The sequence below is a fragment of the Balaenoptera musculus genome, chromosome 17, assembly GCF_009873245.2.
Source record: "Balaenoptera musculus isolate JJ_BM4_2016_0621 chromosome 17, mBalMus1.pri.v3, whole genome shotgun sequence".
Taxonomy (NCBI): Eukaryota; Metazoa; Chordata; class Mammalia; order Artiodactyla; family Balaenopteridae; genus Balaenoptera; species Balaenoptera musculus.
Window position 1 is genome coordinate 80,751,375 of NC_045801.1, and position 15,417 is coordinate 80,766,791.

At 50.7% G+C, this 15,417-nt stretch overlaps 1 protein-coding gene across 7 annotated transcripts in view; it reads left to right on the plus strand.

The window, feature by feature from the left end:
• The window catches only part of PRKDC (protein kinase, DNA-activated, catalytic subunit), a 151,627-nt gene that overhangs the window by 97,859 nt on the left and 38,351 nt on the right, over nt 1-15,417 (plus strand). For all 7 annotated transcript variants that reach the window (XM_036829913.1, XM_036829914.1, XM_036829912.1 and 4 more), the window contains 9 exons: nt 34-183; nt 1,029-1,202; nt 1,708-1,806; nt 2,816-3,023; nt 4,818-5,007; nt 5,824-6,042; nt 9,315-9,427; nt 11,074-11,205; nt 12,976-13,155. In XM_036829913.1, the coding sequence (XP_036685808.1) occupies nt 34-183; nt 1,029-1,202; nt 1,708-1,806; nt 2,816-3,023; nt 4,818-5,007; nt 5,824-6,042; nt 9,315-9,427; nt 11,074-11,205; nt 12,976-13,155 (1,465 nt within the window). The remainder of the gene's footprint in view (nt 1-33; nt 184-1,028; nt 1,203-1,707; nt 1,807-2,815; nt 3,024-4,817; nt 5,008-5,823; nt 6,043-9,314; nt 9,428-11,073; nt 11,206-12,975; nt 13,156-15,417) is intronic.

A 15,417-nucleotide genomic window follows, 5' to 3' on the forward strand; every position in this document is an offset into this window, starting at 1 on the left:
CACCTCTGCTCACCGGCCTTGCCCGCTGCCTAGGTTCATGAGCTCTGTGCTTCTCCTGCTGCCGCGGGCCCACGGCGTGATGAAGACACTCTGCCTGGAGGTGGTGCTGTGTCGTGCAGACGAGAGGGCGGATCTGTACCTGCAGTTAGAGAGCAGGGGTTTCGCGCAGCTCATGAGGCACAGGTGAGTGGGTCCTCGGATGCAGCTGGCTCGTAAAACGTCCCTTTGCTCAGCTGTTCCCTCCACTCAAGGCGCTTTTAGGTTGTCGCGAAGTGAGTGTGTGTTCCCTCTGCGTCTGCGTCTTTTCTTGTCTTGCCTGTGTGCACGTTTTTACACAGTGATGAACTGTGTCGTTGTGTCCTGATTTTCTCCGTTCAGTGCTTACTAAGTATCTGCTGTGTAGAGAGCATTCAGCTGGCGCTTATTTAAGGAGGAAGACACACGAGGAAGCAGGTGTGCACCCGGTCCGGACCGAGGCTGCGCTTAACCCCCTGCTTGACGTGCCAGTGCCTGACTAGCACTTGAAGTCATTTTTTAAAGTTGTAACATCCTTTCTGTTTAGCTTATTTTGTTTGACATTGCCAGGTTTTTAAAAATGAACTTTTTATTTTGGAATAATTTTATTTTTACGGAAAAGGTAAAAGATAGTACGTAGGATTCCCACACACCTTTCACCCAGGTTCCCCGTCTTACATAATCACGGTGAGTTTGTCAAAACCAAGAAGTTAACATTAGTACATTTCTGTTAACAAGACTGGACTTTATTTGGATTCACCAGTTTCCTCACTGACGTCCTTTTTCTATTCTAGGATCCAGGCAAGATACCACGTTGTTAATTTACTTTTAATAATCTAGCCCACGATAATTATTTTCAAGAATGTAATTTTTATATAAGTGTAGTATTACCTATAATATCATATTTTGAAATACAGAACAGCACAAAAAAGAAAAAGGTACCTGTCATATCTGAAAGTCTAGTAATAACAACTGTCGAATTTGTGTGTTTTTAAAACTCCCTCTTACCGTAGAGACGACGAGAGACAGAAAGTGTGTTTGGACATAATTTACAAGCTGATGGCAAGACTGAAGCCCGTGGAGCTCCGGGGACTCCTGAGCCCTGTGGCGGAGTTCCTGTCTCACCCCTCCGCTCTGTGCCGGGAGCAGATGTACAACATCCTCATGTGGGTTCACGACAACTACCGGTGAGCTCCGCTCTGACGGTTTACGGCGCTGTTTTCGGGGGACCGTTTGGGTGCCTGTAGCAGTCTGGAACGATTAAGATGAATGATAAAGCATTTAAAAATATGTCATTAATAATTGAAACAAGTTTAGTGTATTGAAATATATCCTTACCTTAATTGATTTTGTGTTACCTGTGGGAAATATTCAGAGCGTGGTATTATGGGTTGAGTTGGAAGTGTAACTTGTTTCCATAGTTATCCCTTTACAGTCTGACAAGATTAAGGAAAGGGGCTGCTGGGATGTTTCCTCCTTCGGGGCTGCGACCACGCCACTCCTCGTGGGGCCTCTGCGGCCCTGTTCCCCCAGCCGCACCGAGGGCCCGCGTCGGGGCAGGCGCCGGAGGGCGGGTGGAAGTTCGCGGGAAGAGGCAGGTTTTGTTACTTCAGTTCTGGACGGTGCTCTTGGGGTTGAACAAAAGCAACAGAAGGAGCATTAATGGGTTTGTCATTTTGTTACTTTTCTCAGCGATCCAGAGAGTCAGGCAGATGATGACTCCCAGGAAGTATTCAAGTTGGCGAAAGACGTGTTGATCCAAGGATTGACCGACGAGAATCCCGGCCTTCAGTATGTGCCCCCTCCTGCAACAGCTGGGCTGGGCGGGCACACTCAGGGGGTCTCTTTCTTGGCCAGCGTGGGGTCTTTCAGAGGCGTTGGAAGCACATTTGCAGTATCAGCGTTTTCTCTGCCTCCTGCTTCCATAATGTGTAATAAAAATGTATTTCAAATCACATTAAGACCTAAAAATCCTGACACGTTACTTTAACATAAAAGCCTTGAAAAAGTGGCGTGGGTTCACACTCTCTCTGCTGTGCCGTGATGTACAGCATTTCAAGATGAGAAATCTGTAATAAAAAGTGGGTTATTGTTTCCCGTTTAACCCAGAGTGAGATCTCGCTATATGTGTCAGTATCGGATGACATGTTTGAAACCTTGGAAATTGGAGGATGCTACAGTGTAATCGCACATGGAGAGAGAAGGACAGTTGTTCTCCCCGAGGGCTAATTACATTGCATTGCATTGCATAAGGAGCAGTGTAGACTTTCTCGTACGAGTCTGTATATCAACTAACTTTTAACTGTGCTGGAAGTTTTAATTCATTAAGCTTTTAAAAATTGTATTTGGATTTCTTAAACATTCACAAATTATAAAGCCTAATCTGGTTTTTAACCAGAATAGTTTGAATATTTTATATTCATATTATGTTTTGAATATTTTATGGCACTAACTTTTGGAGTGAATTGTCTTATTAGCAAGGCACCGAAGGACTATATATGTATGTAATTTCTTTCAATGTTTTCTCAGTTTCAAAATATCTAATGTTGTATTCTCACCTTTGAAAACTTCCCAGGTAAGAGAGATGAGAATAACATCACCTAGTTTCTCACCTCTTGCTAAATATGCTAACATTTTGGAATATTTCTCCCCTTCAGCGCATACATTGTAAGTCAGCTTACCCTTTTGACACAGCTTTGCGTATGGTTGTCCTGCGTTGAGCTCTGGGCGGGGGAGGAGATGCCTTCCCTGCCGGGCACACGTACAGGCCTCCTTCTCTTCTTTCCTCTCTGCCCTTCAGATTAATGATTCGGAACTTCTGGAGCCACGAAACTAGGTTGCCCTCAAACACCTTGGACCGCTTGCTGGCCCTAAATTCCTTATATTCTCCTAAGATAGAAGTGCACTTCTTAAGTTTAGCGACAGATTTTCTGCTTGAAATGACCAGCATGAGCCCCGACTTCCGCAGTCCCGTGTTTGAGCACCCTCTGTCGGAGTGTGAGTTTCAGGTGAGCTCTCACCCCTGTGATCTGAGCTTTCCCTGCCTGTTGCTCAGCAGACATTGTCCACTAGTGTTAAACGCCGTTCTTTTTTCTTTAATTGAGGTATAAATGACGTATGGCATTGGATTAGTTTCAGGTGTACAAGGTAATGATTCGGTATTCGTACATATTACAAAGTCGTCACCGCAATAAATCCAGTTAACATCCGTCACCTCCCAGTTACACGTTTTCTTCTTGTGGTGAGAACTTGCAAGCTCTGCTCTCTCAGCAGCTTTCAGATACGCAGCACAGTGTGTTGTTAACAGTAGTCACCATGTGTGCATTGCACCCCAGGACTGACTTCTTTTATAACTGGAGGTTTGTATCTTTTGACCCCCTTCACCCATTTCTCCCACCCCCTACCCCTCGCCACCACCAGTCTGTTCTCTGTTTCTGTAAGCTTGGTTTGTTTTTTGTTCCAGATTCTACATATGAATAAGACCATACAGTATTTGTCTTTCTCTCTGACTTATTTCATGTAGTCTTCAAGGTCCATCCATGTTGTTGGCAAATGGCAGGATGTCATTCTTTTTCAGGGCTGAGCAGTATTCCATTGTGTGTGTGCGTGTGTACGTACACCACATCTTCTTTATCCATTCATCTGTCGATGGACCCTTAGGTTGTTCCCATGTCTAGGCTATTGTAAATAGTGCTGCTATGAACATTAGGGTGCCTTTATCTTTTTTTTTTTTTTCACTGCATTGGGTCTTCGTTGCTGCGCGCGGGCTTTCTCTAGTTGTGGCGAGAGGGGGCTACTCTTCGTTGCGGTGCACGGGCTTCTCGTTGCGGTGGTTTCTCTTGTTGCGGAGCACGGGCTCTAGGCCCGCAGGCTTCGGTAGTTGTGGCGCGCGGGCTTAGTTGCTCCGTGGCATGTGGGATCTTCCAGGACCAGGGCTCGAACCCATGTCCCGTGCATTGGCAAGCGGATTCTTAACCACTGCGCCACCAGGGAAGTCCCAGGGTGCCTGTATCTTTTTAAATTAGTGTTTTCGTTCTCTTTGGATAAATACGCAGGCGTGGAATTGCTGGATCGTATGGTAGTTGTATTGTTAGTTTCCTGAGGAACCTCTGCACTGTTTTCCACAGTGGCTGCACCAGCTTACAGCCCCAGCAGAGGTGCACAGGGCTCCCTTCTGATGACAGACATCCTGACAGGTGCGAGGTGATGTCTCGCTGCGGTTTGGTTGGCGTCTCCCTGACGACCAGGGTGCTGGCTTCCTGATTTTATGTGGAACCCACGCACGTTCTTCCTGCGACGCCCACCTGTGCGCCACCCTGCACGCGGCGCGCCCTCATCCCTTCAGCCGCCACGGAGCTGTTCCTCTCTCCCCTCCCGCCACCCCCGTAGATGCCCGTTGGCGCCTCGGCCGGCAGCCCCAGTGGCGATTTGCACGTTGACTCAGAGCTCCTGGAGCAGAGCCCACTCTGCCACCCCCGTGTGCCCAGCGCCTGGCGGTCTGGGCGCCGGGTGGGGGCGGGGTGCTCAGAGGAGCCGAGGCATTTCCCGAGGGGGGAGTGAGCCTCTGGGTGCTGAATGCTGAGGAGTGGAGAAGGGTCTTTCCTTCCCCAGTACCGATGGGTTTGTTTAGTTGGCAGATAACTGTTCTGTTAAAACTCAGTTTGAAAAGATGCTATAGCTACTTCCCACAGAGACACATGAAGTTATAGTAGGCATGTGCTGATGGGACTATTAGATTTTAAATAAAACACGTGAGTGCTGCCGAGAAGGGCCCCTGCTTCATCTGAACCTCTCATGTGCAGGAGTATTCTATTGATCCCGACTGGCGCTGTCGGAGCGCGGTCCTCACGCCGATGTTCCTGGAGACCCAGGCCTCCCAGAGCGCGCTCCAGACCCGGACGCAGGATGGGCCCCTCTCGGCTCGACGGGCGCTGGCCGGGCAGGTCCGGGCCACCCAGCAGCAGCTCGACTTCACACCCACACAGAGTGCAGGTGACGCGTCCGCCGCGGGGCGCCGGCTGTCGGGGCAGCAGGCCCCCCCCAGGAGACGTGAAGGAAGACGGGGGCTGAGTTCCTGGAGGGCGGACTCGGGGGGTGGGCGGGGGCAGGAGTCCTGTGGGGACGGTCCTGGGGGTGGAGGTGGGGACGGCCGCTCAGGCAGCAGGCATGCTGGGCCCTTAGAAGCGTGGAGTCCGATGGGTGTCCTGTGTCCACCACGGCGAAGAAAGGGAAGAAAAGGGTGATTTCTGATTGGAGAAGGCAGGAAAAGTCTTAGTACGTGTATGTTTTGGTTTCGTTTAGTGCATCACGTTTAAAACCCCTTATTACCTCAGAAGCAAAGCAGAGCTAAACCAAATTCGTCTACTGTGTTTGTAGTTCATTAAACTTTTCTTTCTCAAATGAGTCAGCTGTTCCCTTTGATCAGCAAAGTACAAGCTGTAGAGTGAAATCCCCACGTCGTTTTATGTAAATACTTCAGTGTTTTTCCTTCATGTGATTTCTTCACATTCTGTTGGTTCTAGAAATAGGAGTGATTTGGACAGTTAATGTGGAACTTTTATGACACTGATGCTAGAAATCGTGGACCTTAGTACCTCGTCGCAGGCACAAAGTATCGTTCTTAGGAGCAGGTGACGTGTCTCCCGCTTCTCACGTTGAGGACGCGGGAGTCCGCCACCCGGGTCTTCCCGCGGGGACCTGGCCGGCTCCCGTCCCGGTCGCCGCTGCCAGGCGGCGGCCCCTGCTCTTGAGCGGCGTGCCCCCGGCGTGTCCCCGCTGCCCTGATGCGCCTGTCACGCCTGTTTGCAGGGGGAAGAGGCTCCTTCCACTGGCTGACGGGGGGCAGCATTGACCCGCTGGGGGACGGCTCGGCCCCCGCCACCGAGTCCTCGTCCTCGTCCTCGTCCTTGCTGTTCGCCCACAAGAGGCCTGAGGGGTTGCGCGGGGCAGCCCTGAAGTCAGTGGGACCCGACTTCGGGAAGAAAAGGCTGGGCCTCCCAGGGGACGAGGTGGATAACGGAGCGAAAGGTAGGCGGTCGCCGAGGTGTGTTGAAACGCCCGCCTCCGTGCGCCTGTGGCCGTCCCCGCGTCCCGGCGCCTGCCTGGAGCCCAGCACGGTGGGAGCACGGTTCGGGGTCCAGAAAGCGGTTGAGTAAAGTGGGCTCAGCCCCGTCACTCAGTGACTTTCTGGAAGTTTAGGGGTCACGAGAGGAGGTCAGATGGGGAGGCTGAGCCTCCGAGGGTTGCGGTCCGGGTGGGGTGGAGACGGGTCAGACCAGGCCTGGGCGGCGGGGAGCGAGGACACAGACGGCCAGCTCGGGGCCGGGGTGGGGCGGGGCAGGTAAGGAGGCTGGCGGGGCGGGGCGGGGGCTCAGGTGGGGAGCCAGCAGACAGGCCAGCCGCCCCCAGACTCGCGGGAAGCGACGGCGTCCGCCGTCGGCCAGGTCTCTGGTGTGGCTTCCGCAGCTCCGGTCGGCGTTTCTATTGCCCCTTTCCTGTGGGTCTCAGTCACTCTCTCTGGCTCTGCGTCCCCGGCCCTCGCCCACCCCGCACCCACTCGTGGGAAGCGCCTGCCCTAACGCTGGGCTCACCCATGTGCCTGAGCAGTTCACGCCTGAGCTTGGGTCACGTGGGCCTGTTTTCCTTTCTTGTGCAATCATTTTTCCTGGGCGTTAATGGCTATTTTCTTTCTTTCTTTTTTTTTTTTTATTGAAGTGTAGTTGATTCACAGTGTTGCACCAATCTCTGCTGTACGGCACAGTGACTCGGTTACACACACAGAGATGTTCTTTTTTTATATTCTTTTCCATCATGGTCTATCACAGGGTATTGAGTGTATGACTATTTTCTTTTTTTTTTTTTTTTACTTCTACCAACTTTATTTGCCAGGTGTCAGCCGTTCAGGTTTCTAGACCAACAGACTTCTTTTTATATTTATATTTTTACAATTATGAAATATTTCAGATATAGACAAAATAAAAATAATATATTTGACATCCGTATACCCACAACCAGGCTTTACCAAATTTAACTTTTGCCACAATTATTTCAGTTAAAAAAAACCCCTAAACAAAAACTCTCCCAAATTGTATTTCACTCCCCTCCATAACCTTCCCAGAGGTAATCTTCTATCCTGAATTTTGTGTAGATCATTTCCACAGATAATTTATGTACTTTTATTCATAGCTTATATTCATAAAAATAGTAAGGCATTGCTGTGCATGTTTTATAAAATATTATAAAATGTTTTTATTTTCTACATGCACACTTTTTGTTCAATATTGTTTATCCATATTGATACACATAGCACAAGTTTATTTTAAATCATTTCATAGGACTCAGTAGAATGAATATACAAGAGGCTATCTGTCAATATTCTGTTAATAGACATTTAGAGTTTTTTATTTTTCTTTTCTTTTTTTCCCCTTTCCTTTTTTTTTTTTTTTTTTTTTTTCTTTTTTTCTTTTAGCTCATTATTTCAAACAAAGTTACAGGAGCAGCTTCTCGTGCACATGACTATTTTCTTTAGATGTTTGGCTTTCTACATATTTGTCCCCTAGTTTCCTCTGAGTTGCACAGCTGTTGTCTGTGTGAAATCTCCCTTGAGCCTCCAAGTGCCGCATCCAGGCTGCTGGCCCCAGACTGTCCTTCCTCGGTCTGGTCCTCCTTTCTGGGGGGCACCTCCCCGGAGACCTTCCAGGGTAGGGGTCAGCGCGGCGGCTCTTGTGACGCGATACTCGTCACTGCTCTGCAGGCACTGGTGCTTGTGGGGACAGAGCTCTGGACTCTGAGGAGCCTGCTGTGGCCTCGTCATGGTCCTTTGTGAGGACAGGGTCTTTACTCTGGGGATGCTCTCAGGATCTTCTCTTTAGACCCAGTTTTAGGAAACGTCACAAAAGGGTCCTTAGGTGCAGGTCTGTTTTAGTCCATTTCCTGGGCTTGAGGAAGGCCCTTTCAGGCTGCTAACTCCTGTTTTCCGGTTCTGGAATATTTTTGCTTGGGTGATTTTGTTTGTTTGTTTTGTTTTTGTTTTTCATTGCTCTAGACATTTTATTTTATTTATTTTTTAAAAAATTTATTGAAGTATAGTTGATTTACAACGTTGCGTTAATTTCTACCATACAGCAAAGTGATTCAGTTATGCATATATATGTATATACGTTCTTTTTCATGTTCTTTTCCGTTAGGAAGAGGGTTCCCTCCTCTCCCGTGGATGATTTTGTTGATGATTTCCAAGTGTCGGTTTTCTCTTTTTGGGATTCTGTTTGGCTATCAGACCTAATGGATTATCCTTCTAATTTTCTGTTTTTACCCTTTTTTAAAAATATATTTATTTCATTTATCTATTTATTTTTAAATTTTGGCCGCATCGGGTCTTAGTTGTGGCACGTGGGACGTTGAGGCACGTGGGATCTCTTGTTGAGGCGCGTGGGCTTAGTTGCCCCGCAGCACGTGGAATCTTAGTTCCCCGACCAGGGGTCGAACCCATGTCCCCCTGCCTTGGAAGGTGGATTCTTTACCACTGGACCACCAGGGAAGTCCCTGTTTTTACCCTTTTTGTTCTCTGTTCTGGGACATGTCTTTAACCTTATCTTGTAACCTGTGCTTTCAAGTGATGACACCCTGTTTTTAGTTTCCATGAGCCTTTTTGGTCTCTGAACATCCCATCGGTCCACTGCTGCAACATCTACTCTGCTCTCTGTGATAAATGATCATTTTTTTGAATCTCTTTCCTAGACGGTCTGCTTTCAGCTTTTGCTGTTTTGCTATAGTTTGGTTCTGTTTTTCCTATTTGAAGCTTTCCTCAAGCGACTGGTGACTTTCAGCTTTTCACTGTGTTCCAGCCAGGGCGATAAACAGCGTCTGGAGTGGTAGCTGCATGTTGGGTGTGTGCTGACTGGCCTCCACCATGGCGCGGAAGCCCCCCTTGTGTGCTGGTTGGCCCCCTAGAGGCCAGATCTCCACCTTCCTGCCTGCAGGCCCAGGGGTTCCAGGAGTCCTCACGGCCCCCGGGGTTTCCGCCCCAGCCTCGCGTCCCCGAGCCCCTCTGCTGTACTCGGGTGCTGTCTGGTCTCTGCCGGTTCTCTCCGCACGGCTCTCGGCCTGCGCCGAGGTGGCACGACTTTCTGTTCGCCAGCTTCCCGAAGTGGTCAGCGGTTTCCTGTGTGGGCTTTGTTTTGAGAACAAAACTAAGGGGAGGTAAAAGATGGAGCTAAGAGACAGCCTCGCTTTTGTGTCAGGGATTCTGGGGAGGAGGACAAAGTCGGCCACGAATAACCAGCCTGTTTTCTGTTCTTCAGGTCCAGACAGCCGGGCAGAAATACTGCGATTACGCAGACGGTTTCTAAAGGACCGAGAAAAACTGAGTTTGATTTATGCCAGGAAAGGTGTTGCTGAGCAAAAGCGAGAGAAGGTTTGTGTCTGTTTCTAGCATTTGATCAGAAGTAGCTGTTTTCTGTCAGAGGACGTGGGCCCAGGACACAGGCTCCCTGTCGGTCTGGAGGTCTGGAGCCCGACTGTGGCGGCAGCCCGCTGGGGTCCCCTGAGCTGCTCCGGTCCGCCCTCCCCTCGGGCGCTGCTCTCTCTGGACAGACGGGCTTTCTCCACGTGGTGGAGATGGGACCGCCCGTCCCCCTGCGGTCCCGCCTCCCAGCTTCAGCCTCTCTGGACGCTGGGGCCGGAGCCCTGACCCAGCTCGGGACCAGCAGGGTGCTGGGAGCAGGGGGCGCACTGCTGGCGGTGCCACGGGGGTGGGCGAGGAGGACGGCCGGCGCTGGGCTGCCCGCTGCGGCCACACGTGTGGCCCGAACCGGCGGCTGGACGTTCCTCAGAATGTGGACGTGACGGCAGAGTGTGTGTAGCCCTGGCTCCGGTGTGAGGTACAGATCAGTGCGGATGACCAGCGGTTACAGGGCCAGATTGTGAGTGAAAACCCTGTCTTGTTCTAACTCAGCTTAAACCCTCGACCTCTTAACTTCCAAATTTGAGCGTGAGGTGGTCGAATGGTTCCCCTGGATCTCCTGTGGAAAGAAAACGTGCTTTTTGTCTCCCTCTCGTCCCTGTAACTATGACAACCAGTACAACTAATGCAACACTTCAGGCCTCTCGCCAGCCCCATTCCACTGGAGGCGTTTGAGCTGCGAGCCCCGAGTTCAGCCTGAATCCTGCCTGGGCTTCGTGGGGAGCCAGGAGCGGGCTTGGGGGCAGAGGCACCGGGCTGATCCCCGAGGGTCTCAGGGAGAGGGCGGGGATGGCCCGTGCTCGGTGTTGGGCACGCTCGCCAGCTGGGGGCGCTGGGGGCGTGTCAGCTGAGTGCTTGCTGGCAGAGCTGTGGTCCGGTGCGTACAGCAGACAGAAGGCAGGGGCAGCGCCGGAAACTAACCAGGAGATGAGCACGCTGGGGAGCCTGTTAAAGAGGCCGGGGTGGGGGGCTCCGCAGAGACGGTCCCTGCGGAGGGAGCGGCTGCAGGGGTGCATTCCCGGCAGCGTCGCACGGGCCCCGCGTGGAGAGAGCAGGGCTGGCGGAGGGGGGCTCATCGCGAGGTTTGTCCTAAGAGCAACAAAACAGAAACGCAGCCTCTCGTTTATGGCTTTAAAAAGTTTTAAATCAAGTTCTCTGATTTCAGAGAAACTCAGATTTCTCTGTAATAAATATTTAAATAATCTTCGCCGCTCATCTGACAGTGGTTTTTGTTGCGGATTTTTCATTTGCCAGACTGGTAAAGCATAGTGACTAAACCGTCTTGGTTAGAAATTGTCATTGATTCACTTTTTTTTTTTGAAAGAGTTTTCTGAGGAGGACCATTTTTAAAGTCTTTATTGAATTCGTTACAATATTGCTTCTGTTTCATGTTTTGGTTTTTTGGCCACGAGGCATGTGGGACCAGGGATCGAACCCGCACCCCCTGCATTGGAAGGCAAAGTCTTAACCGCTGGACCGCCAGGGAAGTCCCTGATTCACTTTTCTGTTAGCGGTGGGCGCTGACAGTTTCATAGCTCACACGCTACTGGTATTCTTAACTGAGAATTCTAATCCTCCTCCATTGCTAACGACCCTAGGAGATGAAGAGTGAGTTAAAAATGAAGCACGAGGCCCACGTCGTCCTGCACAGAAGTTACCGTCGCGGAGACCTTCCCGACATCCAGATCCCGCACAGCGGCCTGGTCGCCCCCTTGCAGGCTGTGGCCCAGGTCGGTGCCGGGACCCGCCTCGTGCTCGCAGGGCTGCCTCTGTGCGGGGCAGAGGTGCTGGTTTGTCCCACACGGTGGGCTCAGTGAAGGGCCTTGTCCTGAGTCGTGGCTCTGCCGCTGCCTGGCTCCGGGAGACCCTGACACAGGGTCCCATCGAGACACTTTGCTCTGGGCCCAGTGTCTCTGTGTGCCAGTCACACACTGAGTCTGTTTTTCTCACCAGTAATGTCAGTGGGAATGAAACAATGTATAAGTTGCTAAGTCACTTAAATCATCGATTATACAAAATCCTCTTTTGGGGGAGGATCAAGAGAGTGTCAGTGGGACCAGTATCCTTCTCTGGTAATTCTCTTACTAGCCGAGGACTGGGAATATTTTTCTCAGTCATTAGGGGATAAGTGTATTGGGAGCGAATGAAGTTTTCTCGCTGAATTCTCTGACAAAAACAGGATATTTATCCCTTGAAAGTCTGATTAAGGTTTCTTTGATATTAATTGAAGTAATGTTTAAAATCGAAGGGTATCATATATATCGTGTAATATATGATTATGCTAGGTACTGAAACATGATGCCTTATATTTTACTGGACTTAAGTGGCAGTACTAATGTCGATTATAGTAATAGATTCTGTCTGTGTAGCCCATTACTGCTTGGTAAGATTTTTATTTAATCTAAATAATTATAGAGTGACAGGAATTTGCAAAAATAGCCCAAGTCCCGTGTCCCCTCCCCCAGCTTCCCTCCGTGGGGACGGCTCACATCACCGGAGCACCTGAGTGAGCCCCCAGTGTGCTGACCAGGTCGCAGACGCGCGAGTCCCACCACTTCCCCTGCGGCACTGTTGTGTGTGTGTGTGTGAGATTCTGGGCCGCTTGTCCCACCTGCAGATTCACGTGTAGAGGAAGGAATTTGTACACAAGAGTCAGTGGGTGTAGACGTGGAAGCCCCCTGACAGACTAAGTGGACCCCACGTAGCAGAGTGAGAGGCCCACCTGGCAGTAACCGTCTCCGTGGAGTGTAACGACGGGCGATATTTATTTTCTTCTTGTTTCCTGATGCGTATTTTCTAAAATTTTATATAAGAACCATTATGACTTTTTATAAGACAAATACATTACCTAAAATAAAGTAATGAACAACATAAAATAAAGAAAAATCAAATTATACTTTTTATTCAGACACAGCTTTTATCAAACAAAATAATTTAAAAATTTTATTTATTCTTGCTTTCGTGCCTTCATTTTAAAAATGTAGACGCTGCCTGCCGGGAGCCGTTCTCAGCACTGGGGTCTGTGCCCGGGGACAGCGGGAGGGACGGGCTGTGTCCGTCAGCCTGGCCACTCACCACGCAGGATGGAGGCGGCTCCTGCTGGCGCCAAGGGATTAAATGGCCACGGTGACGGGGCTCTGGCCTGTCGTCTAAGCTCAGGGCCATTTTCCAATGTCTCCAGGCTGCTGTCAGTCCCCAGGGACGGCCCTGTGTCCCCCTGGCCTGGGGCAGGGACCCGCAGGCCCAGACTCACGCGGGACTTGAGCCAGCTGCTGAGTCTATATCTCTGGGTCTGGAATCCGTGCCATCGTGCCTGTTATAAGACATGTGTCAAACAGATGCGTTGGGTTAAGTTCCGACTCCTCCCCGTCGACGGCTGCGGCTGTCGGCGTGGAGTTGGGACGTGCGGTGGCCGCGTGGGCAGCGGTTTGTGTGTTCGGGCTCGGCTCCGGTGCTGTGGGTGAGTCACCCGGGCTGTCCTCCTCCGGAATGTCCTACAGAGGGATCCGCTCATCGCGAAGCAGCTCTTCAGCAGCCTGTGCTCCGGGATCCTCAAGGAGCTGGACAAGCACAGGACCGCGTCTGAGAGGCGTGGCGCCACCCAGAAGCTGCTGCAGGACTTCACTCACTTGCTCAGCACCACCATCCTCTTCTTCCCGCCGTTCGTGTCCTGCATCCAGGTGAGGCCGCACGCGCACCGTCTCCCGCCCTTCACACGCCAGCGAAATCTAGCGACTCCGTTGGCTTCTCAGTTGAAACGAGGGTTTTAACAGAGCAGATGTCCTGTGATGGGGCCGCTTCTTCCCAGACGGTTAGACGCAATTTATTTGTATTAAAAAAAAAAACTTACATATGACGGAATAATGAAATCAAACTTGATGTAAAATTGTTCAGGTCTTGAACCCGCCAGTCCGCTCGGTGCTCTGCCTACAGCTGCGCGTCGAGCGGCACCCAGCCCTCCTGCCGGCCTCTCGGGACGTGGATGCAACCCGTGCCTGGCTGTGGGCAGGGGACGGAGGCAGAGGCGGGCTCGGGTCAGGCGGTAAACAGGCAGAGGTGGAAGGGCACGGGGGCCGAGGGATGCAGAAGCCTGGGGCGGTGCAGGCGGAGGAGGGGCAGGTCGGCAGGCCGCCTCTCGGCCGGCGGGGGGCTGTGCGCCATCACGGGCACTGCGAGGCCGCCCTCAGAGAAGGCTTCGAAGGCTGTGCTCTTCGAGCAGAGAACTAGTGTAGACGTGCTTTTGTAAGCACTGAACACACTTACTGGAAGATTACTCTTTCGTGTAAGAAATGTTTTCTTTGCCATTCAAACCATGGATCGTTACAAAAGTCCCTAATAGAAAATCCTTTGGATTCATCTCAGTATTTTTGTAACTAGTTACCTCCCTGGAGTAATTTAAAAATTACATTCTTTAGTGTTGTTTATCAGTAGCTTTGGTTTGCACACTGATTGGGTAATAATTCCTGGAGATGAAGTACTTAGTATTCTTACTTTGTACTTTTTTTAAATTTTTTAATTTATTTATTTATTTTTGGCTGTGTTGGGTCTTCGTTTCTGTGCGAGGGCTTTCTCCAGTTGCGGCGAGCAGGGGCCACTCTTCATCGCGGTGCGCGGGCCTCTCACTGTCGCGGCCTCTCGTTGCGGAGCACAGGCTCCAGATGCGCAGGCTCAGTAGTTGTGGCTCACGGGCCCAGTTGCTCCGCGGCATGTGGGATCTTCCCAGACCAGGGCTCGAACCCGTGTCCCCTGCATTGGCAGGCGGATTCTTAACCACTGCGCCACCAGGGAAGCCCTTACTTTGTACTTTTTTGATGTAGCATGAAGCTGTTAATACAGTTTCTTTTTTATATATACTCTATTTTTATTGGTTCATAATTTACAAGTAGAATTCCTCCATTGGTTTTCTCCTGGTGATGCCAAAGACAAGGCTTGAGAAATTATATTGAATCAGCCAGTATTTCAAAATAAGTTTCTCTTTACATTGTATCCCAAAATGATTTTTTTTTTTAAAGATTTAATTTTATTTATCTTTGGCTGCGTTGGGTCTTCGTTGCTGCGCGCGGGCTTTCTCTAGTTGCGGCGAGTGGGGAGCTACTCTTGGTTGAGGTGCGCGGGCTTCTCATTGCGGTGGCTTCTCTTGTTGCGGAGCATGGGCTGTAGGTGCGCGGGCTTCAGTAGTTGTGGCGCGTGGGCTCAGTAGTTGTGGCGTGCAGGCTTCTCATTGCAGTGACTTCTCTTGTTGCAGAGCACAGGCTGTAGGCGTGCAGGCTTCAGTAGTTGCAGCACGCAGGCCCTAGAGCACACAGGCTTCAGTAGTTGCGGCTCACAGGCTCTAGAGCACAGGCTCAGTAGTTGTGGCACACGGGCTTAGTTGCTCCGCGGCATGTGGGATCTTCTCGGACCAGGGCTCGAACCCGTGTCCCCTGCATTGGCAGGTGGATTTTTAACCACTGCGCCACCAGGGAAGTCCTGCTATGTTGTTAATGGAAATAGAATTTTATTTGGATTTTCTTTCCTGTACCACTAGTTCCTGCTAAGATTGACAAGCATTTTTGTTTGTTTGTTTGCTTGCTTTGGAGAATCTGTGTTCTTCCAAGACCCCTGGTGTTGAGTGCAAGTTGGCTCAGTGGTAGCTGGTCAGTCTCAGTGAGGGTTCCGGGCCCAGCAGCTTGGCGGGGCGGGGGGTGGGGGTGCCCTTCCGGATGTCCGTGCAGGCGCGGGTCTTCTCTTGTCATGAGATGCTGTCCTACTAGTCATACTGTTCTCTATGTTGGTTTGGGGCTCATTTTTCGTTATTTTTGCGTATACAGAACTCTCAAATTGAGAGTTACAAAGTAAAGGTCAACATGATAATTCCCGAAGCCCTCCATTCCGTGTTGCTGAGCACGTGAGCCCCCGGGTGGGGAGACGTGGGGAGGCTGCCGGGTAGGAGGGGCGAGCAC